This window comes from Anoplophora glabripennis, unplaced genomic scaffold (assembly GCF_000390285.2).
Source record: "Anoplophora glabripennis isolate ALB-LARVAE unplaced genomic scaffold, Agla_2.0 scaffold698, whole genome shotgun sequence".
Lineage (NCBI taxonomy): Eukaryota > Metazoa > Arthropoda > Insecta > Coleoptera > Cerambycidae > Anoplophora > Anoplophora glabripennis.
This window is the reverse complement of record NW_019417319.1, coordinates 100,499-128,474: the sequence shown is the minus strand read 5'-3', so window position 1 is coordinate 128,474 and position 27,976 is coordinate 100,499. Positions and strand designations below refer to the sequence as shown.

General features: G+C 30.7%; 1 protein-coding gene across 2 annotated transcripts; it reads left to right on the top strand.

The window, feature by feature from the left end:
• The first annotated feature begins 10 nt into the window (after positions 1 to 10).
• LOC108912934 (von Willebrand factor D and EGF domain-containing protein-like) lies at positions 11 to 27,879 on the top strand. Of its 2 annotated transcripts, none has more exons than XM_018718365.2 (7): positions 11 to 176; positions 11,662 to 11,719; positions 20,539 to 20,644; positions 21,839 to 22,079; positions 23,844 to 24,023; positions 27,132 to 27,253; positions 27,482 to 27,879. In XM_018718365.2, the coding sequence occupies exons 1-7, from the start codon at positions 58 to 60 to the stop codon at positions 27,694 to 27,696; spliced, it is 1,041 nt and encodes a 346-aa protein (XP_018573881.1). In that variant the 5' UTR covers positions 11 to 57; the 3' UTR covers positions 27,697 to 27,879. The 2 variants fall into 2 exon arrangements, with proteins under 2 accessions (XP_018573881.1, XP_018573880.1); XM_018718364.1 differs by lacking the exon at positions 11 to 176 and adding an exon at positions 5,472 to 5,688.
• Positions 27,880 to 27,976: the final 97 nt, after the last annotated feature.

Genomic DNA, 27,976 nt, shown 5'->3' with positions numbered 1-27,976 from the left:
GCTTAAACATAAAAACCATTACTAGGTCAGTGGTCGTGGACGAACTATAGCGGAACAATGTACGGACGCAGAGAAACTGTAGTTGTTTGTGTACTTGTGTTTTGCACTTTTTCACTTTTAGATGCTGCCCAACATAGACCTAACCACCGAAAGGGAATTTGTGTATTGGAAGTACCGTAAGTATATCTATTAATATATACTCAAAAAATTAAATAGAGGTGAACAGTTATTATTTAAAAACATATACAGAGTGTTGATTAAGTACGTCTTCAAACTCTAAAAGACTTATAATTATAAACAAGGATCGAAAGGTTTCAAGATATAGATATTGAATCAATTATCAATTAAGCTTTTTATTAAAAATCTGTGGTAACTAATTAAATAATAATAAATAATTTTATAAAAAATCTTTGGTAACCAATTAGAAAAGGAATTTATTTCAACAAGTAGGTATGTTGTTTTTTTTTAATAATTAAAATACTTGCTATCTGTTTAAAAAAAACAAGAAAGATGGACAGATATTACAAATGGCTTAAAAGTGAGAAAAACAGAGGGGGGAAGGGAGAGGAAATAAAAATGGACCCGTCCCACCGTTTTCCCAAAAAAATTACCTGACCTTTTATAATTATTTGACCATCTATGCTTTACTTTACTAATGTATTGTATATTACGTTAATAGAGAAATATAGAAGCAAAGAAATCGTCGGTACTTTTTACTATTTCAAAATTAAGACAAATATGCAGAAAAAAATAGATAAATAAATATACAGGGCGTAAATAAAACACGTTCTGACACTTTATTAACGAATTGTACAACCCAACCTTCCAGAAACGTCTTATAATCATGACGTTAGGAAAAATTTCATTATCAAGGCTGTAGATATCGACATTAAAAAAAAATCGTATCTCCCAAATTTGGCATAAAGTCTTAATTTTTTATCGTCCATTGACGTGTGTACAGAGTGATTCATTGTATTTTGACCCCCCTTTAACTTTTTTATTTTAAGAGCTTTAAAAAAATGTGAAATACAAAAGTTGCACGATTTTTTATGAAGTTTCGAAAATGACAGTAGAAAAACAAATGAAGTCCAAACAAAATGGCCGCGGATGTTAACTTTGTTAATTTAAATGGAACGCCCTTTATATTTTTACATATTTGGGAAGAACGTTCCCTGTCGAGCATAGTTATATAGGATTTGTTGGGTCCATCTCTAACAATTATAATATTTAAAAACGAAAAGAAGGTTTTTTATTAAGAAAATAAGATATTTTGTAATTGTTAGACCTCTTTCAGGCATTTCTGCATTTTTTCCAATTACAAAAGGATTTACAGGTTTAGTTGCAATATATTTCAATGTGTCGGACATTGATATGGTCCAAAATACGTATAGGTCCTTTAACTAAATCTCAGTAATTAGACCGTGTGATACTATGGTAGGTCGTGATAGTGTCAGGTAGTAATGTCATGATAACATTGTTATTGATTGACAATTTGGATTATTATTTAATTAAAATGGGTTACACTCAAGTAGAAGATTGAAATATTATTGGGAATTAAAATAGAATTTGGAGAATAACTTACTCTATTTTAATTCCTATAATATTTCAACTTGTGTAACCCATTTTAATGAAATAATAATACAAAATGTCAAACAGTAACAATGTTGTCATAACATTACCTGTCAGTCACGGCCTACCATATAACATTGTCCATAAGTTTCTCAAGGCCTAATTAATGAGATTTAGTTAAAATACCTAAACGCATTTTGGACTATATCAATGTCCAATATGTCAAAATATGTTGCAACTAAATCTAAATCCTTACGTAATTAGAAAAAAGGCAAAAATGCCTGAAAGAGGTGTAACAATTACAAGATATCTTATTTTCTTAAACATTCTTTTCATTTTTTAATATTATCTCGCTTATTACTAGACATGGGCCCAACAAACCCTATATGACTATCCTCGACAGGGAACGTTCTATCCAAATATGTAAAAATATAAAGTGTGTTCCAATTAAATTAACAAAGTTAGCATCCTCGGCCAATTTGTTTGGACTTCATTTATTTTTCTACTACCATTTTCAAAAACTGCATAAAAAATCGTGCAACTTTTGTATGTCACATTTTTATATAACTCTTAAAACGAAAAAGTTAATGGAGGAGTCAATATATAGTGAATCACCCTGTACTTACTATAAGTTTTTTTACATTCAAAATTATTGTTTAAGAGAATAATTTAGTAATTCTTGCTCACATTTTTCTTTCAAAATATTTGAAAGTTAAGATGTAGTATAGGAAAGTACAAGGCTAGGAATGGCATAAAACCAAGTTATTTTTGAAAAAAATTATTATAATATTTACTCGTGTAATCACCTTATCTATAAATAAAGTAAAATATATTTAACATGGTTTTTACTGCCGTTTCTAGCATCTTGATAGAAATCACACTTTTTTATTAATTTTAAAAACCGTGTACCTTAAAAGCGAAATGTTTCTAGATACAGGTATAGACACAGATACATACAGATACAGGTTCTAGGAATTTTTGTTATTATGATGTATACGAGGTTTGCTCAGAAAATAATCGTACTTTTTAAATCATTTTCATAATTATTGTAGTACTCATCTTGAGATAAATGATTATACAGAGATCACAATATACACTTATTAATTATTAGTTACATGTATATTAATTCAATCCACGAATAGAATCAGAGATACTTATATAATTTAAATGTGAATTAAGTTTTTAGGAATTAATTTTAAAAACAATTCTGACTAATTTAATGAATAGCTATACTTAGCAATCTTTATACGTAATTGTGACTTATACAAACATTCTAAACATGCGTTATTAAAGTTTCTCTAATTTTATTTACCGTTAAAAGTTTTAAAGTTGAAATATTTTTAATAAGAATTGTATATCAAATAAGAAACAAATAAAAATATTTTTCTTCAATCCAATGTCTCTTCAGTTAAGTATTGATGAAACATGACTTGAAATCGTTACTTTGTACAACAATAACACATTAAAAAAATAATCGTTTGTAGGAACATATGCACTAGACTTTATTTTTGAGTTAGGAACATCATGCGACACATTTTTTTAAATTTCTCAAATATCACAAACGACGTTTGACGGAGACAAAATAAATTGAGCTAACGGTTTGGTTAAATAAAAATCAACATTCATTGAAGTTGTAAATATCCAACACTAAATAATTCTAATCCACGGTTATCAATAAGTGAGGGATAAAATGTGAGGGATAGGAAATTCCACATAATTTAGTTTCTTGTTTGTTTCTCTTTAAACGTTTTGAATATATTATTTTAAAAAAAAACGTTTTCAAGAGTCTCCAATTGGGCTTATGGCAATCTTTTTCCAATTTTGAAAAATTCTGCTACCAGCTAAAATTTGGGTTATGTATTCACAATTCCTGTGGGTATAGTATGCTACATTATCAAATCAAATTATTCTAAATTCAAAATGAAACTAAAACTTTTAGAAAAAAATAAATTTTGAAGTAACTGCGATTAGAGATATATATTAACATGAAGTTTTATTTACACATTTAGTATGACCAAATTTGTAACTTTATTTGATGAGAATTAGAAAAAAAATTAGAACTAATTTGAATTAGATTTATTAAAAGTAACTTAAAAATACATCAATAACTAATAATATACACTGAAAGAAATGCGTTTTATTCTTTATTAGAATTCTATACGCCATTATAAGACCATTGTATACTATATGTGACAGTTAAACAGGTGAATATTGGATATAAAACGCGTACTGCTAGCACAGTTGTATAGTGACTATAAACCTTATTCTTTATTAAATTATTGTATAACTAGTATACAACGTTTTTTATACCCTTTACGAAATAATAGCAATAACTGTTATTAAAGTGTTCCATATCGTTATTAGAACATCTAGTACTGGTTATAAGTTTTATAATAATAAATGTATTAAACTGTTGTATACTCTGTATGAGTTAAAAACATATGTCATTAAGTTTTCAGAAATTTTATTGGATAACTGTAATTACAAGCTAAGGTTCTAATGTAAACATACATAAAACATACTTTTAAGCATTAAAAATGATGACAAATCGCTCCCAAAACTGTCCAGTTTATTTTCTTAGCAACGATGCACCCGTATTTTCTTGTATTACATGAGAATTTGCACTATAACTCTTCCACCTTAAGAATGAAGCATCCCCAGAAAGGTTGAGCTTCTTTCCATATAATTTTATTTCCTCTGGTTGATTGACTTTATACCCATGCTCTTCTTTGTCACCGTTAACCTTCTGTTCCTCCATCTTATGTAAAACTTAACATCAGCGATTTCTAATAGGACCTACAAAATAATAATTTTTAAGATTTAGACAAGATTTACATTTGAAAAAACAAAACAATTACAAGCCATAAAACAGTTAGATACTTACATAATAATTTTCCATTTCACACAACGCGATATGATCATGTATCCCACAAAACATGTGCATATACTGTCCATTTTCATCAAACTAGACGTGTGTAAGTCGATGCACAGCGGACTGTCGGAAATTTTACGATTGTTGTATTTTCTCTTCTTGAGTAAAGATAATAAAGACGTTGTGGTTTTGTGTGTTTATTTTGACAATGATTGAACATGTATGGACAATAAAAGTGGACTGTATAAGATAGTTGAGTACCGTTCTGCTTCATGCATAGCATGCTACTGAAATCTTAGAAGGGATGAGCTCGTGCGGCGAACCCTAAATCAGCGGCTGGAATAGCCAGGTTTCTTATTGAGTCGGCGCACTTCGCTCTCGGGTCTGACATATGATTATTATTACAAGACTATGAATATAACTTAACAACGATCATAACCGATTATGCACCGAGAGGTGACGATCACTTAACCATTATAAGATGCGTTTTACACGTTAAAAACGGAAACATATTCAGTATAAGAACGAATAATTCTGTTAATACAATTGTTATATACAAATTCGGATACTGGTCTTTATACAACAAATCTTCCCTACTATACAACTGGAATATAAAGTCTATAACACCTAATAATGTATAAGTAATTCATTATAACCTTTATTTCATAGATGCATAAGGTGTATTAAGCACCTTCCAGTTAAACTGATTGAATAATGAGTATGGAGATGATTGCTTTTTTTTTAATAAAAGTTGTATATTGGTTATAAAAGTTTTAATATGCGCTATACACATCATTCTAGATAAACAGTTTAATAAGCCCATTTCTTTCATAATTTAAAAATTGTAGTTCTTTGTAAACACTTCTGCAATTTTTCAATGAACTTTGTATCTATCCTAGAATTGATTATTATGCCCATCCAAGAAAATTTGTTATTAATATCCATCAAAGTTTTTGGACCGCCTGGTATGACAAGAAGTAGGTAGGTAGTTCTTGATAAACACAATATCATCGCGTTAGCATCCGCTGAATTCGCTTTCTCGTTCTCTGCTTGAAATAAAAATCATTGCTAGCTAGCAGTGACCGTGTACGATTTAGACCAACAATGTGGGGAAACAGAGATACCATAATAATTATTTGTGTACTTTTGTCCTGCACTTTCATTTTCTTGGATGCTGCGGAATTGCAACAACACAAGCCAATTAACAAAAATGACACCCGAAATGGAATTTGTACACTTGAAGTACCGTAAGTAATCTGTTATTAATTATCTTAATGAAACTAGGTTTATACTTTATAAGTACTCATTCTTCTAAGAATAACTGTGAGGTGTATATATTATGTCCATAACCTTGTTGGCTTTAATCGAATTTAACATTGACTAACATGAACAAACAAGGTGATTTACAATAGCTTCGTGATCGGTAACTTAATTTTTTTTAATATATTTTTACCTACATTTTTCAATTATTTCTTATAACATTGAAATTAAAAAATCTATTCAATTTTACAAATATGTATAATTGCCTAATAATTTAATTTAACTCAAGTTTCACTCTTTTCCACAATAATAAAGTGTTCATTCATCAAATAATGCAAATATGGCTTGACTTAAGTGAAGAAAGAGAATGGAAAACTGTAAATGAGAGTTCTAGAGCCTATTGAAACTTCTTAATTAATTATTTTATAATTGTGTTGGCTTTATATTATTCTCCTCTATTGTAGTGTCACCGTTTCCTCAATTATACGAAAATGTGAATATGATAAGAAAATTAATGATTTTGAAATGAGATAAACATAAAAAGAACGCAAAGAATATGGAAGCCCGGGAATGATGGCTAGTTTTTTTAAGCTGCTCGCAAATGAAAATCTTTACGATTCAAACTTTAAAAATGGCCGTCTTTAATTTTTCCTTTTGTCCGAAATAATACTTCGTCGAGTTCTGCATCCAATAGCTACAAATGACACTTTGAGTAAAATCTTGAATACTGCATATGATGAGTTTTTTTGTAACATTCGAAAATGAGTATCCATTTTTAATATACTAAAGTTCAAACAGATGTACCGATATGTAAAGAAAATGTTTGACAGGTCATTACCAGAGAAGTTAGTCATAAAAATTCGAACAATTCCATTTTATAAATATGATGATATATCATATTCTAAAGGTTAATAAGTTTTAAATGAAGAATTATCTGAACAATATATAAACACGATAAAACCCTAAACATGTCATAAGACTGCTTGATGGGTGTAAGTAACGTGAATATAATTTTTTGGTTCTTCTGAAGGATAATCATTTTTCCCCACAATTTAACTAAGGGTAATCCCTTAAGAAGTATTAAAGAAATACTAATGAGTTCAGTTTTGGTGTAAAATTTCTTCACTCTTGGACTTACCCTATTAATCTTCACAGTAGTTTTAATGGTTGTCGTTAAGTCATTATTAAAATTTACGGGAAAAACCGCTGTATGAGTTTCGATAAAAATTGTTCTAATAGCTATTCACAGAAACATTAATATTTTTATTAATCACTTTTTAAAGCTTGTTCCAGAAATTGGTATTTCTTTTTTGTATTTTCCAAGAAGCGTACAATTAGGAATAATGTATTCGCTGTTCAGAAATGTTAAAATATATATCAATTTCTTCTTAGTGTATTTTATTTTCCAAATAATATTATAGAAAGTAAAAGAAATTAAACAATTTCTAATTATCAAATTCTTTAGCTTGCTTCACTATCCGTTAGAATTAATGAATACTTGAAAATTTTGGAAAATGGGACGTTATAACATTTTAATATAATATAATATAATATAATATAATATATATTTACTATAATATGTTGTATTACGGAACCTGTTTTCTGATATACTTCTTGATACCTAAACAGAATTAACGTTGTTAACCACTAGAGAGGTACAGGGCCCTCATAAATAATTACAAGCTACGTGACCGCCGAACTTAGGCCACCAATTTTGCGCGGCTGGTACTGTCAACTAAAAATCCCGAAATCTTAGCGTCACCAATATAGGTAAATGATTCGTTTAGAATGAACAATGACAAAGATAATACGATCGCTGATTGGTTGAATAAAACCTCGTGAAAAATTGTACCAATCACCAGTCGGTAAAATAGAATGTTGTATTCTAATGTACTATTGATCTTACTGTTTTAATTATTTTTAATTTTACCGAAATTTACCTAATTGCCAACGTGAAGGAAATAAAATTGCTATTCCAAATAAAATTACTTGCCGCGTGGCTTGTAGTCATACGTATCACGATAATTTTATTATTTATATAAATTTTCGATGTAATTTATGAAAATATAAATTTGTTGTCAAACAAGGACAGGGATTATACATATTTACAGAAACTCCTTCTCGGTGCTATCCACGGAACAAACGTATTATTTGTCGATTTTTTCGAAGAATTGACCACAAAGTTACACAATTTAAAAATTCGTTAAAACGGCACGATCCTTCATATGCGTAAAGACTATAAATTAATACTGGTGCAGATGTGGTTTTATAAAAAACTGCATTAATTTGCATAATATGATATTACTCATTCAATATATATGTTTTGAAAGTGACTAACAATGGTGAATTATTTATGAAATGGTTATACTTACTACGGTGATGGTCAGTTATAAAAATGTGTTTTATTTAGTTGCAATCCAATAAATATGTGTAATATCTAAATTAATATAAATAATTTAAAGGCCTATTTCTCTTGATATGGTACCGGGTAGTCCATCAAAAATGTCACTTTTTATTTCCTTCATTATTATTAGAAGTACATGTATAAAAAACATAATAAATTTTTTTAATACCCTTGTTGAGGAAAAATTTAAATATCGTATTACCCAAATATAACGCTAACGTTATTTTTTTAGTTAACGTATACTCTAAAAAAAAATGCCTTCTATAAATGGAATGAAAGTATAAAAAATACGTTATTGCACTAAAATTTAATAATATTGTCCTTTTGAATTCTAGAATTTATACCTACCTCTATGTTTCTAGTATAGACAGTAATATTTGGAAAATATTTATATACAAACACTTATTCGACCACAGTTTTCATACTTAAAATTATTTATAGAATTAAAAATATATAGATATATTTTGGGATTGACTTGCTTTTAAAGGTATACGCAGTAAGAGTTATTTGTTACACCTGTGGCTCTTACTCTTTTGTTATTAGTAGTTTGCCTTAGTCTGGTCACATATGGAGACGTGTTAAGTGTTTTGCATGGTTAGTAATAATTTTATATCATAATTTACAATGTGTGTGTTCGTTGACTGCACTTGAATACTGTTTGTCCTTTATTTCAAGTTTGTACTATTTTTTCCTTTACTTGTATGTGTTGCTTTTGCAATTTTATTTGCACTAGGTACCCTAACAAAAAAGAAACAAACAGAAGTGTTTAAGAAATACAAATACAATAAATAGACATTTTTGGAGAAAATCAATTAAATTTTGGGATTTTTCTTAGTATTTGCTTAAAATAATCATGTGTAGCTTATAACAAAATATAAAGTGGATATATTTTACAAAATAGTTGCTCCTATTTCCTATATAAATTATAGTCAACAGTTGTTTATATTTTGAATATATTTATTATAATAAGGAAAATTTCTGGGGGCCTTCTTCATTTTTATGTATTCTATTTTTATAATAGCAGTTTAGTATTCCATAGAGCAAGGAGGTCATTTCAAGTAACACCACAAAGTCATTCAAAATTTACTTCACAACATTGATTATGGGTGCAGCGTAAGGTGAATAAAAAAATAGCCGCAATTTCAATAAATAGGACTATTGTTTCAATAAATAAATAGAATACAGTAACAGACACGTTATAAATGAAACAGTTAAACAGACATTGTCAAATGTCATACGAAATAAAGAATTAAATATTTTGCAAACGAATTTATTAAATTATACTACACAATCATCTCGATATTAATATTATTAAGTATACTTAAAAATTGTGAATTAAAGAAATAAAAATAATGCAATTTATCAGAGCAATGTCTGTTTGAAAGCAATTAAATCGCCTTGGAAGATGGCGAAGAGTAATTTTACGTCATAAAAGTCAAACTTGCTCAAACGCTTTACCGCTTTCTGGAACTAGATTCTTGAATTGAGGGAACTATTTCCTACGAGAAAATGACGTCACTTTGCCAAGTTACTTTGTAAACAATTAAGAGTAAATCTTAAGGTTTTTGCGGCACTTTTACGTCATTTTCTTACCTATAGGAATTGATTCTGTCAATTCAAGAATAGAGTTTCTGTGAGACCCCTGTCGAGGTATAATTTCGCCATAATAAGTTGTAATTTTTAATTTTTCTTCCATCATCTTCATCTAAACATGTGGTACCTTGATGATGATACTCCTTGCCATAATGCCCAAGTTATTAGAGATTGATTAAGTCAGTCCTTTCTTGTACTTTGGTCGAAATGATCCAGTTGCACGACCCGCCCGATCGCCAGATTTCAATCTGTGCGACTTCCATTCCGGTTTAAACAATTACAATACAATTGGGGTAATAAGCGCACGAATAAAAAATCCGAAAATCATGGCAAAAGTGAACGAAAATTTTCAATACTGTGTACAGGTGTTCCTTGATAATTATCGGAGAGCACAAAAGGTTTGTCATTTTTTACTTTTGAACATTATTTATAACAAATTTTATTATTTTTCAATAGTAACCGAATTAATTCCGCATATTTTTGTTTCTTATTCAATCAATTGGCATTTCAATTTATGCAGATAGAAATTTAAAAAATGTATTATCTATATGTGGTTAAAATTTGGATTTATTTCAGTAACATCCTGTATTATTGTATTAGTAATCGTATATTATAACCCGGTGCTGAATTGTTGTTTTCGCAATGTGAGTATCAGAATTTTTAAAGAGTTTCCTATAACTTTTCCTTAACTTTTTTGCTACGTCGAAATAACGTCGAAAATAGATGGTGAAACTTTGATGGATCAGCGCGTACACTTATGCGAGTTTTTGTAGTAAATACGTTGGTAAATAATAAATACGTCCTTAGCGATCCGTAATATTTTATTTATATATATTATATCCGGATATTGAAAAGATATAGTTCTTTAAAATTAAACCTACTTTTGTAACATTGTGTATTAGACAAATAGAAGTTAGTACTTAAATCAATTACATTATGACATCTATTAAAATTAATAATATCTTTTATATATAAGACATATAATTTTTTGTTTAATAAACAATGATAAATATCAACATAACCCAAGGAGAAACTGATTTCTAACAAAACAAATTTTATTTATTTTTCATTTTCTAGACATATCTACGTAAATATATTATTGGGGACATTCTTATCATATTTAACTTAAATATTGTAAATTTTGTTTATTAAACAATAAGAAATGTCATTTCTGATTAATGTTATCATAACAGTAATTAGCAAATATCAATAATAATTATCTGCAATACCCACACTGCTGCTATTTTAAAATATTTATCAAAAATTATTATACGAAATGATTATAGCAACTTCATGTTTAATGCAATTAAGTTTATATAGAATAACCTAATCAATGCTAAAATCTTATTCACGTGAAGAAGATTCATAAAAAATAAAACATACGTAAGTGCTCGTAATAATTAAAACAATTTACAGTTAAGGAGAAATTATAGAAAGAATATTATGTCTATACGAAATGTATAAATTGGCATGAAGTTCAATGACATGAGAATAGAAATATAATTTATTAATTTATTACCCCTGTTACAGGTTAAAATAGTTTATACATTTTAATGGAACGTAGAGCTTTATCAAAAACATAACCATTCAAATTTTGAAACTAAATTACCCTTTTATTTTTTAAGACAATATTAATAATTATGTACAAATTCGTATTTTGTTATTGTTAAATTAAAATTGCAAACGCAATTAAATTTTTTGAATAACCATAATTTTTCTACTTTATCTCCATTAACTGCGAAATAATCTTTCTACTAAAAATTGGCCCTATTCAAAAACGTCTTTTATTTCCGTTATTTCAACAGCTAATGATATTATTTTTACTATTACGGGCAACTACCATCACGTTTCTTGTAGATGATACCAGAATGATTGAAATGACTACTACCTATTATATTATTATACATATATATTATTATTATATAGGTATTAATATTATAATATTATATAAACAATATTTCAGAACCCAGGACCTTTTAAGCCCTGAGGACAGACATGGGGCCAATCTTCATGGAAATGGGGTAAGTTTACGTATATAAAGTAGCATATAAAGTTACAGCTAAAGTATTTTACAATGCGACATATTAACAATATATGTTATAAATTAAACAAAATTCTATTCTATTTTACAATATGTTATTTAATTTTAAAAGAACAGTTTAAGCATAAAGCACAATAATCAAAAACTAATTAATTAGGTACTCTTCTAATAGATTTCGAGTACGTCGATTTTAATTACAATTTGTACTTACTACTTACTTCTGGATCTAAAAATTTGTTCTGTGGCTACTATGCACCAACTGAACTGTCTACCCATTATTCAAATTCATTTTCTTCATTAATAAAAGAGTACCAATTAAATATAAATATATGTTCAGTTAAATTTAAATACATTCGAACTAAATTTTTTGTGACAGAATTGATGTTCAAGTGAATCATATACCGTCTGTTAAGCCGGGTACACATACGCGCGGAGGCGAGAAAAGCCAGAACGAATGTCTCGTTTATAGTGCATGAAGGGGTAGCAGGCAAAACCAAATTTTGTGAGAACTTAAAAATGTAGATGCTACTGAAGACCTGCCTCTACGTGAGATCGAAGCCTTTGGATTGCTATCCGTGGAGAGTGAAAATTTCAGTGAAAGATATAAAACAGAAAGAGGAAGAACATATATTTCGTTTGTTGATTTTATCGTTGCAAATTAATTCAGCTGAGACGACGAACGAGGAAGCAATCTAACCATTAATTCATACTTTATTTTAATTTATCACTGGAACGAATTAATTGATGGAAAATACTGTGTTCGAGCAAAGTAATTTCTAATTTATTGAAAAAGTAAAGTAAACTTTGGTGGACGACCAAGGTCTACTAAAATACATCTGGTTTTAAAGATAATATATTTTTAAATAAGTTAAATGGAGAAAACGGAAACTTAAAAAAAATCAGGAAAATATATTCTAGCGATCTCATTTTCACTGTTTTCGATTCCGACTTTTAGATTGACACATTAAAACCAGGTAATCATCCGAGTAAAAAGTGTAAATCTAGACGCTATTCTGAAAAACAACAAATAAAATTTAAAAATTAGTTAAATCTAATAGTAAAAATACAATTTGGTAGTGTAATATATTTGACGTAATTTATTATAAAGTATAATACAGAATGACAAGACAAAAATTTCCTAGAATTTTTCCTGCAATACTTTGTCCTTATATCAACACCACATGGGTATCCCTGGTAACGAGAGGGCTGATCAGCTAGCTCATCTCGGATCTAGGGACCTGACCAGGGACCTAAACCAATCCTAGGATTCACACGAGGTAGCATTAATGGAGCCCTTAATAAATGGGCCTATCAAACTTTAGGTCAGAACTGGAGGAGAAATAGAGGATGTAGGCAGGCCCATAGTTTTATACATGGACCTAGCAAACCTAAGACGAGATGACTGCTGAGCCATAGTCGAAGAGCCCTAGACAAAATGGTGGGGGTTTTGACAATCCGTTGCAGACTTAGGATGACATTGTTCAGCTTTTGGGAGGATAAGACATAAAGTCTTTGGTGCTGAAGAGATGTAAGGGGTTGAGGTGAGAGACCTTCCATGGACCAAAATCCTGGCGTTCATTAGGGCATCGGGTAGGTTCGAGGAGGGTCAGAGGTAGAGAGTAGATAGGCGATGGAACGGCGGGGTAGGCAGAAAAGGCCCACTTGTGGCCTAATTGCAAGGCTGAGGCCGCCCCTTTTCACTACTACTACTACTTGTCCTTATATCAACAACAATATTGCCTACAGAAATGCGATCGTTACGATTTTGCAGATATATATTCGCATTTGTTCTAATATGAACAAGCCAAAGAACTTATTTTTCCACGTCCTTCTAAATTGTCAATAATAAATAAATGTATCTGTCTTATCATATTTTCCTGCATAAGTAAGTGACAGACGTAGACTTAATTGACAAATAAATTTATCTGGAAAAACCGGATCTAATAAAAGGAAATTTGAGGAGTGCATTGAAACATTTAAGAGTTAAACATGAGTTCTTATTTTAGATATAAAATGATTTTCTTTTGGATTTACCACTTGTTTTTACAAAAATCAAAATAATTAAAGTTTCTTCATTATGTATTCTTAAACCGTCAATATTATTAAAGACATGTTTAGCCCAATCGTCATATTTTAGTTTCTAGTATTTCCACATCCAAGTTTTGTAATCATCCTTTATGTTGTGTTTAGTCGCCAGCAAAATGTTTCTTATTCAAATTCACAACTTCAATTCCTAACACTCCTTGACCCTGAAACATTTATAAGTTGTTTTTGTACAATACACTTATTAAAAGTATTAAATTATTAGTGAGGAGTATCGTAGTGGCCTATGCCCCCCGCACTACTCCCTTTTGCTATACGGTAGTTCCACCGCTTTCTACTTCGGCTAGCTTACTCTAAAATATATTTTCTTCAAAGCAGATCTATTTTGTAGATCTTAGTTATTAAAGAAAGTTAACATTTCTTGTTCAGTTAACTAAAAATGACCACGAACAGAATATTTGCCTCCATTAATTTCTTGGACATGTTTGTTCAATGATAAATAACGCGTCGTTCGTTCCCTCAGGTGAAATCATTTGTGATGAAAAAAAAACAAGCATCCATTCTATTTCGGATTTGTTTTTTAGTCAGAAGTATACGGGGAAGTAGAATCGAAAAAAAAAAACAGACTAAAAAACTTTGACGTATCCACTCTCCATGGATGGTATTCAAAAGACCTTGACTGCTTGGTTTAACTGAAGAATCTACAAACGAGACGTTTGTTCTGTCTTTCCTCGCTTCTATATGAGTGTAAAACCGGCTTAAAGTAAGACCTAATTAGCCTTTATAGTCTCGTATTCGTTCGTGCTCGGATGGATATGTATCGAAGAAAATGCTTAATTTCTAATCCAATTTATTTTTTTTTAAGAAAAGTTCACTAATCACTTATATGAATATTAATTTATTGATTTGGTACTGATATGCAGACTTGCAACCTTATTTCATGAGTTACTGAAATTAAATTAATTATTTCCTAAGTATAACCAGTATAACCTAAGTATAACCAGTATAACCAGTACATTTCACTGGCAATATGTTCGTAATACCTGGAACATCTTTCAAAAAGTAAAAACGAAAATTACATGAATTATTGCAATAAATTTACACAAATATATTTTGATATTTTCCCCTATAATACATATAATAGGCGCCCATAACATTGAATAATAAACTAAAACAATAATGATTATTCGATAAAACGATTTCTTGTTTATTTTATGAATAATAGGGATAAAAACATAAATCTGTGTTATATCTAATACCTAATAACTAAATAAAGTAATCCTTAAGGAGTTCCATAATAAAACAAAAAAAACATGTATACTAAATGACATAATTTTCAAGATACCTAAAAATTGTGACAACTAAGTACGATTTTTTTCCTTAACACGAATTTAACCAAAATATTTTATTGGGATTATCTTTATGGTCACATGTGTGAAAGTTCCTAGTATCAGCTGGCCGACATATGTGCAAGAACAAGAATAAGAGACAGCTGTCCAGTGAGAGGTTTAAAAACAAAGCGACTCAGTCCTAGAATAAATTTTTAGATATTATATATTGGGACATTTTGTGAGAATTTATATAATGTATTAATAAAAAATGATTAATAAATGATGTGTTTACGCTTGTTCTAAATATGCAGCAGAAATTAAAAAAAAAATCTAAGACTGCTTCTATTGATGACGTAGTATCTTAAAAAAGCAAGCTACTTGATTTAATAAATCCCTATTACATTTATCGTAATATCATTTAGGAAAAATCTCTGTATCCAGAAATACCTAGTACATAATTAATTAAATAAACTTTTTTTAAAACACTACAATTCAACTTCGCAATTTTTTATTATATTCTAATTAAAAAATAAACATAATTTTATAATTTATTTAAAAACACCTCTGTTAATAATACTAAAATAATTACAATTACAAGGAAATTAAACCAATAAAAACAATAAAATATTTTTGTGTTATTCAGATATCTTCCCCTTATTTCAATACCAGCTTGAATTTTGTATGCCATCTCCGAGACCAATTCTCGCTTGTAGCATCCCTGTAGGTATTATGATACTCCCGGCGATTTACTACAATCCTTAACAAAGAAAATGTCAGCTAAAACAGAAGCAAACAGAAAGTACAAATATTCGATGTAAATGTAAGTGAGATATATGCATACTGAGGAAAACTAACAAGTTCGGAATCCGTTTATGTCTGAAACTGTTTACTATATATTGTAGGGGTACTTCAATTCTAGTCAGGATAGTCATTTTCCACAAACGTAACACATTAAGGACGGGATTTTGTACAAAAAATATCGCCCAGCGTAAGTCACGAAACGGGACTCCGGCAGGTGCTGCTCTAGCGGCCAACGCTTCAAGTCTAATAATTCCGCTGCACCCGATGTTCGTCCGATTTTTCAGGAACGGCTCCAATTTTTGTACATACAATCTTATAAGGAAAGAGAGTAAATATTTTATTAGTCAGTAATAGATTATCGAGGACAATAATATTTTTTTATTAAGTAGGCATTAATTTTTAGTTAATAAGCTTAAACAATCTTATAATTACTATTCCTTCATTATAAAAGCAGAAATACGGTTTTTAAAATTACATGTAGTTTCTTCTTCAAAAGTGACCTTAAAACAGGTATAACATGGAATAGGCAACAGTCTAATCTTTATATTTTCACATTAACAATCCGATAATGTAAATTAACTGCTATTTTCAGTAAAAATATATACCTAACCTGAATTATTTTTTTACTTTGGCGAGTCGTATTAACTTAAAAAACACTGCTTAATTACTAAAATATATAGAAACTTGCTACTAATTACGTTTGGAGAATAATATGTATAGGCATAAAATATATATAAAATATTATTGTATCTATTTAGTCCATTGGAAGGCTGAACCTCCATTTTTTCCTCTGTCGATCAAACCTGGGCGCAAATATGTTTTCGACCCTCAGGAATCCGAATCCGAAAAATTTTTGACCTAGGTGGTCAGGCAAGGGGTCAAAAGGTAAAAAAAAAACGTAAAAAATAACGTTTTTCGCAAATATCTCCTGAACTACGGCAAGTACCAAAAAAATAATTGCATCATCGTGTTCCCAGGGAAATTTTACATCGATTATTGCTTATTAAAATTAAATAAATTTGTCTTGTTTTGGACAATTACTAAGCAAGAGAGGGGAAGGCATTTGGGGAGTACGCGCACGCTACATGTATCGGCTGACTCGAAGCTGACAGCTCTAACAGGTGCGCTTCTTTCGAATACAATGCGATTTCAAATATAATTAGCCTGCAGTTGTAGGATCTGAGTTCAATTGCCAGATACACTATTCTTTTTGCTACTTTAATTTTTAAATGGAAAACCAAAAATAATACTAATGAAGAACAGAAAAAAAACTTTTTTAGAACGAAATACTTATTGGAAAAATTAAATATAGTGCTCTGAAAAATCGACTTGTAAAGCTTATTCTACAAATACTTGTTCATAAAAAAAGTCAAAATTTGTATAAACAATTGTTCCCAGAATGACAACTTTTTATTTCTTAATTTTGAGGACTTTTGAGGAATTGAATAATGAATAAAACAAGTGTAGTAGTCCGGGCGAATTAGTTTTTTTTTTTCAAAAATCGGGGCTACCTCGAATTTTATGAGTTTAAAATTAAATAAAAAGTACACTAGAATAAAAGCCTAAATTTGTGTATTTGTAGAGGTCGAGCATCATATTGTTTATAACAAAATATAATAAAATAATTGCTTTTTTTCAGTTTTTCGCTTATATCTCCGAAAATAAGGCTCTGATCGACATGAGGTATGCTTATTGATTTTGTTCCTAAGGAAATCTCTTATAGAGATGGGAAAAGATTGGGTCTTTTGAGGGTTTGAACCCGGTTTAAACCCATTTGAAAAGACCCGGTTTAAACGCAAACCCTCTTTTTAACTGTTTTGTATAAAAAGGGTTAGTTATCAGTTATGCAATCAAAGAATTTCCAAACTATGTCTTTGCCTCCACGCATTTATTAATATTAGGTACAGAATTAAAAATTAAAATTCTTAAAAACTTGAGAGCTTTCCGGTACCTAAGTAGGATGGGGTCAATATTTAACATTTTAATCTGCTTTGAGGCCATAAAATGGCGCGAAATTTAAATTATTGAAAAGACCAGGTCTAAATGAAAAGACCGGACCCGGTTTAAATTATCTCGACACAACTCTAATCTCTTATAATAAAAGCGAAACACCCATGGTGAGCCTCTTGAATGACTCACCCTGTATACATCGAGGAGTAACGCAGGGCAGCAAAGTTTTAGTGCCGCTATGTCGTATGTTATGCTTTAACAGTAAATACAAAAATATATATTTTTTGCAACGCGATAGGACATAAGGAGCATATTTGAAAAATATTTTGTTCTGGAATTCCCCGCCACATCAAACTTATATTTTTTGTAATGAAATATCACTTTATTCTCATATTTGCATTTAGTTCATTTTAAGAAGGCAAAAAAGGAAATGTAAAGACCCGACTTGTAGGTATACCTAATGGAAACTCGAGAAAAGAAATTAAAAAAATAAACATTTTAAATTCAATGTCTTTTTTATTACACTATGTGACTAAAAATAAGTTGATTGTTAAGACAACATGAAATTAAAATTGTGTTAGTTATATTCATATTCAAGAATGAATTACTTTTTTGGTGGTCACTTTTTTCATTAAATATCCAGTGGTTTCCTCCTTATCGGTAAGTAGCTACTGATTTGTAGACTGAAAAAGAAATCTACCTGAGCCAAACTAATTTTTAAGTTGTAAATTTATTTTGAAGCTACCAAGGCTAGAACATAAATAACGATTTTATGTAGGACATCCTGTACGTAAAATTTAATCTTTATTCTTAATAAAGAAAAATTAGTACATATTATTGGTTTTTTATGCGTTATATTTTCGTACTACTTAAGCTTTACAAAATCTTATTACTTAGGTACTTTTAAAAAATTACTCATATTTATATATCAAAGATAATATTAGACCATTATCCTTTATTTTAGCACGCATTTTATAAGCCAACTCTGTGTTTTCGCTTTCATTTTCAAGGGTAGCGACACCTGTGACAGAGTATACAAACTAATTATACTTACAAATTCTTGTATTTAGATAGAAATCACTACAATTCTGGTTTAAATATGAAATAAATATGGAGTCGTGTGTAAAATGTTGTCATTTTACTCGAGGACACAAATTATAGAATTATTAATAAATATTAATCTAAAAATTAAATACAAATGATCCTAGGTGTCCGTTCTAGTGAGTGAAGTAGTTTGGTTATTGTGCCTGACCTAGTTCCGTCGTAAATGCAATATATTGACAGACTAACAGTATGGTTAAAATTGAGGTACTTTGGCATTTATTTAAATTATTCTTCTGTTCTCATGAGCATTGAAATTTATCTCACTCACTAGCGGGAACCATTGCGAATACATTGATATATAATAATATTCAATTATGTTAGTTTCTTCGATGATTTGTGTCCTCATCTGAAGCTCTGTTACACGGTAAAAATATACATACTAAATCGCCCCCTTAAACTAAAATATTTTGTTCAACAACTGCCCTTCAATGCGATTCATTCAATAAAACTTTCTATGCATAAAGTATTTGAGATATCTGAAAATTTTAAATTAAATTTATTTATTTCTAATACATATTTCGAAAACAGTTCTTTGACTATAAAGATTATTCTATTTTTTTCCTTTGGATATTTTGTGAATAAATAGTGACTATATTATTTACGTGTAAAGAAAATTAAAAATGTATCATACTGGGTGTTACGAAAAAAGATGCCAGACATTCAAAGCAGAACGTCGTATACAAGTAAGATTTTGAGAATTTTAGTTTTCTTATATATAATAAATATAATTTTACACAAAAAGATACTCTAGTTAAAATTGGGAAATGCGTCGTTTTTGCAGAAAATGCACTTGATTGTGTTACAACACTGTCACTTTAGGAAATATCTATACAAGCTAAAGCGTGTAAACAGTCCGTTTGCACGTAGTAGAATGACGCTCGTCGAAAAACCCTATCTGGAACCCATAGACCTGAGAGAAGTGTCGGTAAGGAAACTTTTGGACTTTGTAAAAATGACAAAACTACTTGCTGAATAGAATTGAACAGTGGGACGCACAATAGGTCTGATAAGGCCGTGGTACTATGGGACTTGAAGAGAACTAACCCACAAGTTTATATGGGTTTTATATGGGGTTTATATGGGGTTTATATGGGTTTATATGAAGAAGAAGAAGGGTTTATTCAAATATTCTTTAAAATTTTATATTTTAATTGCGCAAAAATATTCAACTGAACAGAGAACAAACTAACTATTCTACAAGTAAATAATTCCAAAAGTAATACATAAACCTATTTAATCAATTTCAAAGTAACACATTTAGTCATCACTTACAAATTATGTTACTAGTTTATTTTTTATACTTACTTACAATGTACGATTAACACGAATATAACATAAAAAATGTCAGAGTTTAACAGCAGAAAATCATTTCAACCTTCTTTTCAGTTGACCACCCGGTATATGAATTATTCTTGATATATGTATGATGCAGAAACTTTACAGACTTCTAATTGCTGTATCTAACTCTATTTAACTTGACATTTTAATGCAGCAGTCATATTTGACCTATTTTATATTTCCGGAATGATATAAACATTAAATATAATCGTTTTCACATGTTTTGTTGTAGTCGAGACCAGGCTTCAGTAAAATAGAAATATGCTGCTCTGGTTATGAGAAGGTGCCCCACAGTTACTACAAATGTGAACCAATTTGCGAAGGTGGATGTATAAACGGTAAGAAACATTTCTTAAACCCTTAAAATTGTGACGTACCTATATGACTAGCTATATTTTTCTTTGGTCGACATTGGAATAAACATGTAGTTCTATTAGGTATACGACCCAAGCTTCTTTAGAGGTGACATTCAAAAAGCTTCCTTCAGTACATTTCTATTCATATTTAATTAATCAATGAATTTTGAAATATAATGCTTTAAGGACAGTATAACCCACTAAAATGACGATGTATATGATTTCGAATATCTTTTCATCTACCTTGTAATAAAAATATCTTTCAAAGACTACAAAAACTCTCAAAGAACAAGTGTTTTAGATTGTCTTAACGACTTCTATATTTTGGATAAAAAATAAGCGTCTGTTCTAAATTTCATCAAAGTATCCTGAAACCATAAATGTGTCCCAGAAACAAATATCAAAATTTTAATCGTGCATTTAATTCATCAATAGCGATAACTTTTGTCTAATAATTTATTTTCGAAAACCTTTTACTTTTTAAAATAACATAATATTTAAAAATTGTGAATTTTTGTTACCTGCAACCGTGGCAAATGTCGAATTGCTGTGTTGAGTAAATACAGGACGAGCAAAAATTGGAAATTATCATTTAAAATAATTAGAATAAATTAACATTATCTTAAAAAAATTAAACAAAAAAAAAGGAAAATAAGACGATATTTGCACTCAGCGTTATGAGTTTTCTATTATCTTATAGGTAGGGTTAAGTAGCTATCTTTCCCTTAAGGGGTAACACCACTGTAAAATTCTAAAATAAAACGTTTTGCCACTTTTTTAATGGAAGGAAATGTAAGAAGATCTGTTAGTGTATTAGGAAAGTTCGAAATCAAAAGGTAAATCATGAGGTTGTACCCTTCCAGCAGGTAGTGATTTTGGAGCAGTGGAAAAAGCTAGGAATTTCAAGGAAAAAAGTTTTGTACTGCCATAAAACTTTTTTCCCTTTATGCTAGAAGGTTCAACGCATCTTTGAAATCAATAAAATTAATAAATTTTCTGAAAATTATACATTATTGTTATATATTTTATTACATAACCATTTTGATATTGTGTTTTCTTCATTATATTATACATTATTTTCATGGAATATTCACAGTTTATTTAAAATGCCCTTTATATATTGCCAAACATTCAAATTAATATAACAAATAACATGAATTCACTGAATCTTTATAGGAAACTGTACAGCTCCAAACGTTTGTGAGTGCAAAAGAGGTTATATTAAAATCAACAGTACCTGCATCCCTACGTGCCCATTTGGATGCCTCAATGGAATTTGCACAAACTCAGGTATGTGCTCCTGCAATGCTGGTTACCAACAGAGTGCTGATCGTAAATACTGTACTCCTCATTGCACTGGGGGATGTGGAACTGGAGGTACATGTACCGGACCAGAAACTTGTACATGTTCCAAAGGGTAAGTGTTGGCTACTTATGTAACTTTTAGATGTTGATGTCCTTATTCTCTTTTTTTAAATAGTGTTGTACTTTATAAAGAAGAATTATATAGACCAATACATATTTAACTTTATTTGCACAGATTCGTATAATTAAAAAATAATACATTTTTTCGTCATTCTCAGATTTTCAGAAACCTTTTTCAGTTCTTCTAAGGTTTGGAAGGAGACCTACCCCTCTTTGGATATGCTCATGCTGAGAATATACTTATGTTTTGTGTCTTAAGATGATGCATTACCGACGTATATTTATAGTAATTTTCTCTTTATTCTTGACATCTAGCATCTTCTGTTAAAGCTGAAACGACTTTCATAAGTGGATAACCCAGAGTAAATTTTAGTTTTCAAATGTAAGTAACATATACAACTCATTTCCAACAAACAAGGTATAGTGGTCGATGAAACAACGTGCATATTGATCGAGTCGTTTTATAAGTTAACGATTTTACATAGCGGAAAATGGGAATTTTGCAATCATTAGAATATTTTTTAATATTAGAAACCATAAGTGGGGAAAGAAATATATGTGTCTGACTGACTAAATAAAAATTTGTAAAATATCAATATTGTTAAAAAATCATGGTGTACCTATCCAATGAACTCTTGAAATATTATCCATATGATCCTATAACATCTTCTAATGTAGAATTCTTTGTTGAAAGACATAAGCACACGTAAAATGTGCTATATTCTGCAAAACAAAGAAAAATATATGATAATTTATAATAATAGCTGCAGCAATAGTAATACAGAAAAATATATGCATGTACTATAAATTTATGTTGTGTAAAGTTTCAGCAGTGCCGTTAATAGTGCTAACATACTCTCTAGACTGGCTAACTTGTTGTGTGTCTCCTAAAGTAGTATAAATTTAATATTTGTATTACTTGTCTTTATGATTAATCTGTATAAAACTTTTGAGTTCTGTGGTGATTATTGACATTATTGACTATTAGTAATGACTTGTTAAAATTCATTATTCTGTTTTTACTGTACAAGACACAACCAAAGTAAGTGCTTTAAAAATGACATACTTTTCATTTTTCAAGTAATGAAAACATAAAAATAATGTCTGCGTTGAAACTTATGGACGTAAACATATAATTAACATTAGAATTACTTCAATTTTTATGTTTTTAAACATCGCACTATATTCGTAATTTGCTTCAAAAATTACTTAAAAAGTAAGAGCCATCGAATGATTAATAAAACAGTTACAAATATTCGCCAAATGTGATATCAGAATTCAAACACCTAATATTCTGAAAAAGCTTTACAGAAAGTACCGAATAATGTTGAAAATGCCGAAAAACATGTAATTACCTTGATATTAAAGCCATGTTTTATTTATTAGATAATCATAAACTATTAGCATAAACTTTATTAATGGACTATTCAGATCACTCTCCGCGTAAAGTCATGTTCCAAACGAACCGGCTTTAGCTCACGAGAATAACATATCACTTAGTCTTTGTATCATGGTATTAATCTTCTTGAATTTACAACATGCCGGTAACGGTAGCCCTCCTACAACCCCTTTGGAGCTTGCACGAATCACGTTTGAAAACTAAAATTTGCTCCGAGTCACCCTATAAAAAATAAACTGACAACCAATATTTTACGCCTAGAAAACAAATATCGTACTTATAGATATTATAGAAATAGAATCAGTCATCTATTTACGGAAATCTTCTTACACTAATCTTCTTTCAATATATTTTCAGATTTGCTGTGAACAAGGACACAAGGAAATGCGAATATCACTGCGAAGGTGGCTGCGGACAGGGAACTTGTATAGGACCAAACACTTGTTCCTGTAAAGTGGGATATAAGCTACTACAAAACGGTTGTGTCCCGGATTGTCCTAAAGGTTGCCTAAATGGAGAGTGTACTGCTCCAAATAGGTATGTATTAAAATAGACTAACCTTTACCAGAAATTTTGTTAAATGTACAGAGTGATTCGTAAATACACCGACATAGGGCAGGTGCATGTAGGGGACCCTAAAATATGATTTGACGCAACTTACCTTCCAAATTGCTAACACTTGTTAGTAGGCGTATAAGTTGACAGAAATGTTTAATTTCTTCCAAATAACTATATTATGTTATAAAGCCTTGTCCTATTTAAATGATATTTACGTATAGATATAATTTTTGGCACAGTAACCAAAGTAATTGCTTTATAAAACTAGGATAGATATCTCCTTTTTCTGTAATTTGTAACTGCATGCTTTTTCATGAATATTATGAAAACGATCACCATTATCCTTCAGATTTTCTTTATTCTGCAAATTATCGAACCATACGTTATTTAGTCATTTTCATTTTTGTCAATAAAATACCAGCTTGACTTTCTGACTCTGGGGTATACTGCACACCATGTGAATGCGGGAAGGGTTTTGGATTCTGGAATAGTTTGGAGGGCAGCTCAGTATGAGCTACAGCACTTAGGCCCCATTGACATCCTTCTGCATCCTCCCAGCGAGAGATCAGCTCTCTTGACCCGTTAACCAGCCTATCAAGGAGAAAAAGGTGATGACATTACTCTCTGAAGTAGGCCGTAGAAGGCCACCGTTCTCCTAGCACGGATTCTCTCGTTGACGAGACAACAGTGCACTCGCAGAATATATGGAAAACTGTCTCCTCTTCCTGCACACAACCTCTACAGAGTCGTGTTTCGCACTTCCTGCTCACAACCTCTACAGAGAGCTGTTTCGCACTTCCTCATACTATAGAGGCGTTTCCTTAACCAACAGTGTCCGGTCTAAATACCTGTCACCAGGCGAAAGCTTACTCTGGACATAGCCAGGTAGTTTTTGGCTGTGTCTTTGCTGAGATATCCTAAGAACTCCTTAGAAAATTTATAGCTGTTTATTTCATCCCACCGTGTTCTAAACTCTTTGTGGGTGTTTTCCTTAATCATTTCAAAAAGTGCTGACAGCCAGAGCACACTGCATGGACTGGGACCAATATAGTACGACCCGATGCCCTCCCAGCTAGCTTATCAGCTTCTTTATTGTCATTGCACCGGTAGTGTCCCTTAACCCAGCATTCAGATATGTTGTTGGTAGCTGAGGCCACCACCAGCACTTGGTGGCATTCCCATATCGATCTGGAAATTATCTTCCGATTATGCAAGATCAGTATTGATTGTCTACTATCTGTGTAGTTTCTAATACTTTTGCCCGTTATCTGCCTACGGGCAGGTTCTTTAACAGCTATGGTTATACCTGCCAGTTTCGCTTGTATCACGGTGGCTCGTATATCCATAGCCCACTGATATCTAATGTGTAGGGATCTCGAATAGATCCCACATCCTGTATCTTCTTTCCTTTTTGGTCCGTCAGTGAAGATGTTTAATTACACCCTCACTGACGGTCTCCTCCAGTATTCCAAAAATTATTTTCGATTATACATCCCATCCCATCTCTTCTGAGCGTTATCTAACTTCTTTTAACAGTTGCCCCCCTCTAGATTATTGTATTTTTTAATTTCTCATAGAATTTAAGACCTACTTTCGCGACAACTATTTTAGCTAAGCCGTACTGTTTCAAAGTTATTTCATGTAGTAAAATTTAATGATTCAAAACAAAACATCAAATCAAGATGTTGTTTTCGCCATTCATTCAAACATGAACGAATCTATTTTATACATTAAGCAGGATTTACACTGTATCACTTTTGATGTACATCCAAAGTGAATCACTTAGAGTGAAAGCGTCCAGGGTAATCATCCTCGTTTACAAATTTTCATCGAGTTTGCTGGTTTCACCTCCCGCGCACTGTTACTGTTCCTATTTCATGTCTGTAAAAGGACAACTAGTAGTAGTACCAGGTGGCAGGATATATCGTTCAGGAAGGAATGCAAAGATTATCCGCGGAGGAATTGACTTAATTTCACGTGGACTGATACATGAACTGAATTCAATTATATCGACAACTGAACGTGCTGAAAGGCATTGGTAGGTGAAACCATGGATTTCAACGAGAGAAAATCTGGAAAATTTAAATTAAAACAACCAAAGCAAACACAAAATAAAACTACGATAGAGATTCGACTAGCGGTTGTGAAATGAACAGTGGCTGTTTACACTTTTTCACTGGGCCTTCACTCTGGATGAATCATCGCTTCGGGGAACGACTCTTTCATCAAAGGTTGGCCGTGGGTCAATATACTTCATCCCTCATCTTTAGTGTATACTTTGGATGAAACCAAAATGATAGGTAATTTACACTTACCACTTTGGATGATTCTTCCAAGATGATCATCAAAAGTGACAAATGTAAATGAGCCTTTTTAGGTATTTACTATCTAGCTAGACTGGTATTCCCGCGAGCTTCAACATAACACAAATGCTTATCATCAAGTTCTCCAAATCTGTAATTACCCTCCATGAAGTCAGAAATTAATTATAGTACGTAAAACACGATTAGCAGACAACTGTACACTGACTCAAGTTGACTAGCTGTATGTTTGCAATACAGCGCCAGTTGATGGAAGGGCCGAACTGAAGAATGACAAGCATTAAGTGAATAACGTTCTGTACACAGACTCAGGTAGACTACTACTGTAGTACAGTGTGTTTACAGTCTTCCATCCGCAGCAATAACATTACGTCAATGGATGGAGTGTAGCTAACCAAATGACAGGAAGTCAAACTCCTACTGCTGTAAAGATTTCATTTCACATTTCCGGTTATAGATTTCGAATTTCATCCCCTACAATCTCCCAACGTAACTTTTAACGTAACACCCTGTATATTATGTTTCATTGTAAAATGTTAAATAACGCCAAAACAAATTGGACATTTTCCCCTGTATAATATAAATTTTTCAAATTGCAATTATTGATTTGACACTTTTTTGTAATATTGATACTCCCAGAACTTCAGAAGAATGCGTGTTAAGCGACACCCTGCCAAAAATTAATTATTCGATATTTTTGTTGGATCCATTATAAGTTATACATAACCTTTCAAAAATTAGTAAAAGCAAATCTTTTTCTTTTAAGGTGTTCTTGTAAACCTGGATGGAACCTAGATGCAGCAACTAATTCTATTTGTACTCCCCACTGTACACAGACTTGTCTAAATGCTGACTGCGTTGCTCCCAATACATGTGCTTGTAAAAAAGGTAATATAATTTCGTTTTATAATAGCTATTAGTTCCTATCATTTACAATGAATCTTATTTCCATTAGTATGTTATACATATACAGGGATAAAAAATATTTCGAAGCAAAACCATTACAATTATATATTATTATTATATTAAAACATTCATAAAAAAATTGTTCTTCTAATGTGGACAACACTGAAATAATTCATTTCGGTATTTTATTTTTTTTAACATATATTTTAGGTTATGTGCAATCTCCTGGCCCCGAGGGACTTTACAAGTGCGTTGCCTTCTGTCCAAATGGTTGTCCAAATGGAGTTTGTTCTGCTCCAAACTTTTGTATTTGTAATCCCGGATTCATTAAAGAATTTAAAGGAAGCAATGTATGTATTAGGAGATTCCGCAGATCTATCATGCATTTTGAATTGATTCCCGAGGAAATATTGGAAGGCCAATAAAAAATGTAATTTGTCTATAATATTTCTTACATATCTCTTAGTAGGTAAATGATAATGTACTTTTAATAATCAGTTTAAAATTGTATACTTAAATTTGATATCAGTGTTGAATATTGCAATTATGTATATTTGTAACAAAAAAAAAATTCAAAAAATATTGTTCTTTAAAAATATATGAATATAGACTGTATTTTAATGATAAATCAAGTACAGCTCCCTCCTTGTAATTTTATACAAAATACGACTTGATTTGCTTGGTGATTAATAACCCACTCTATAA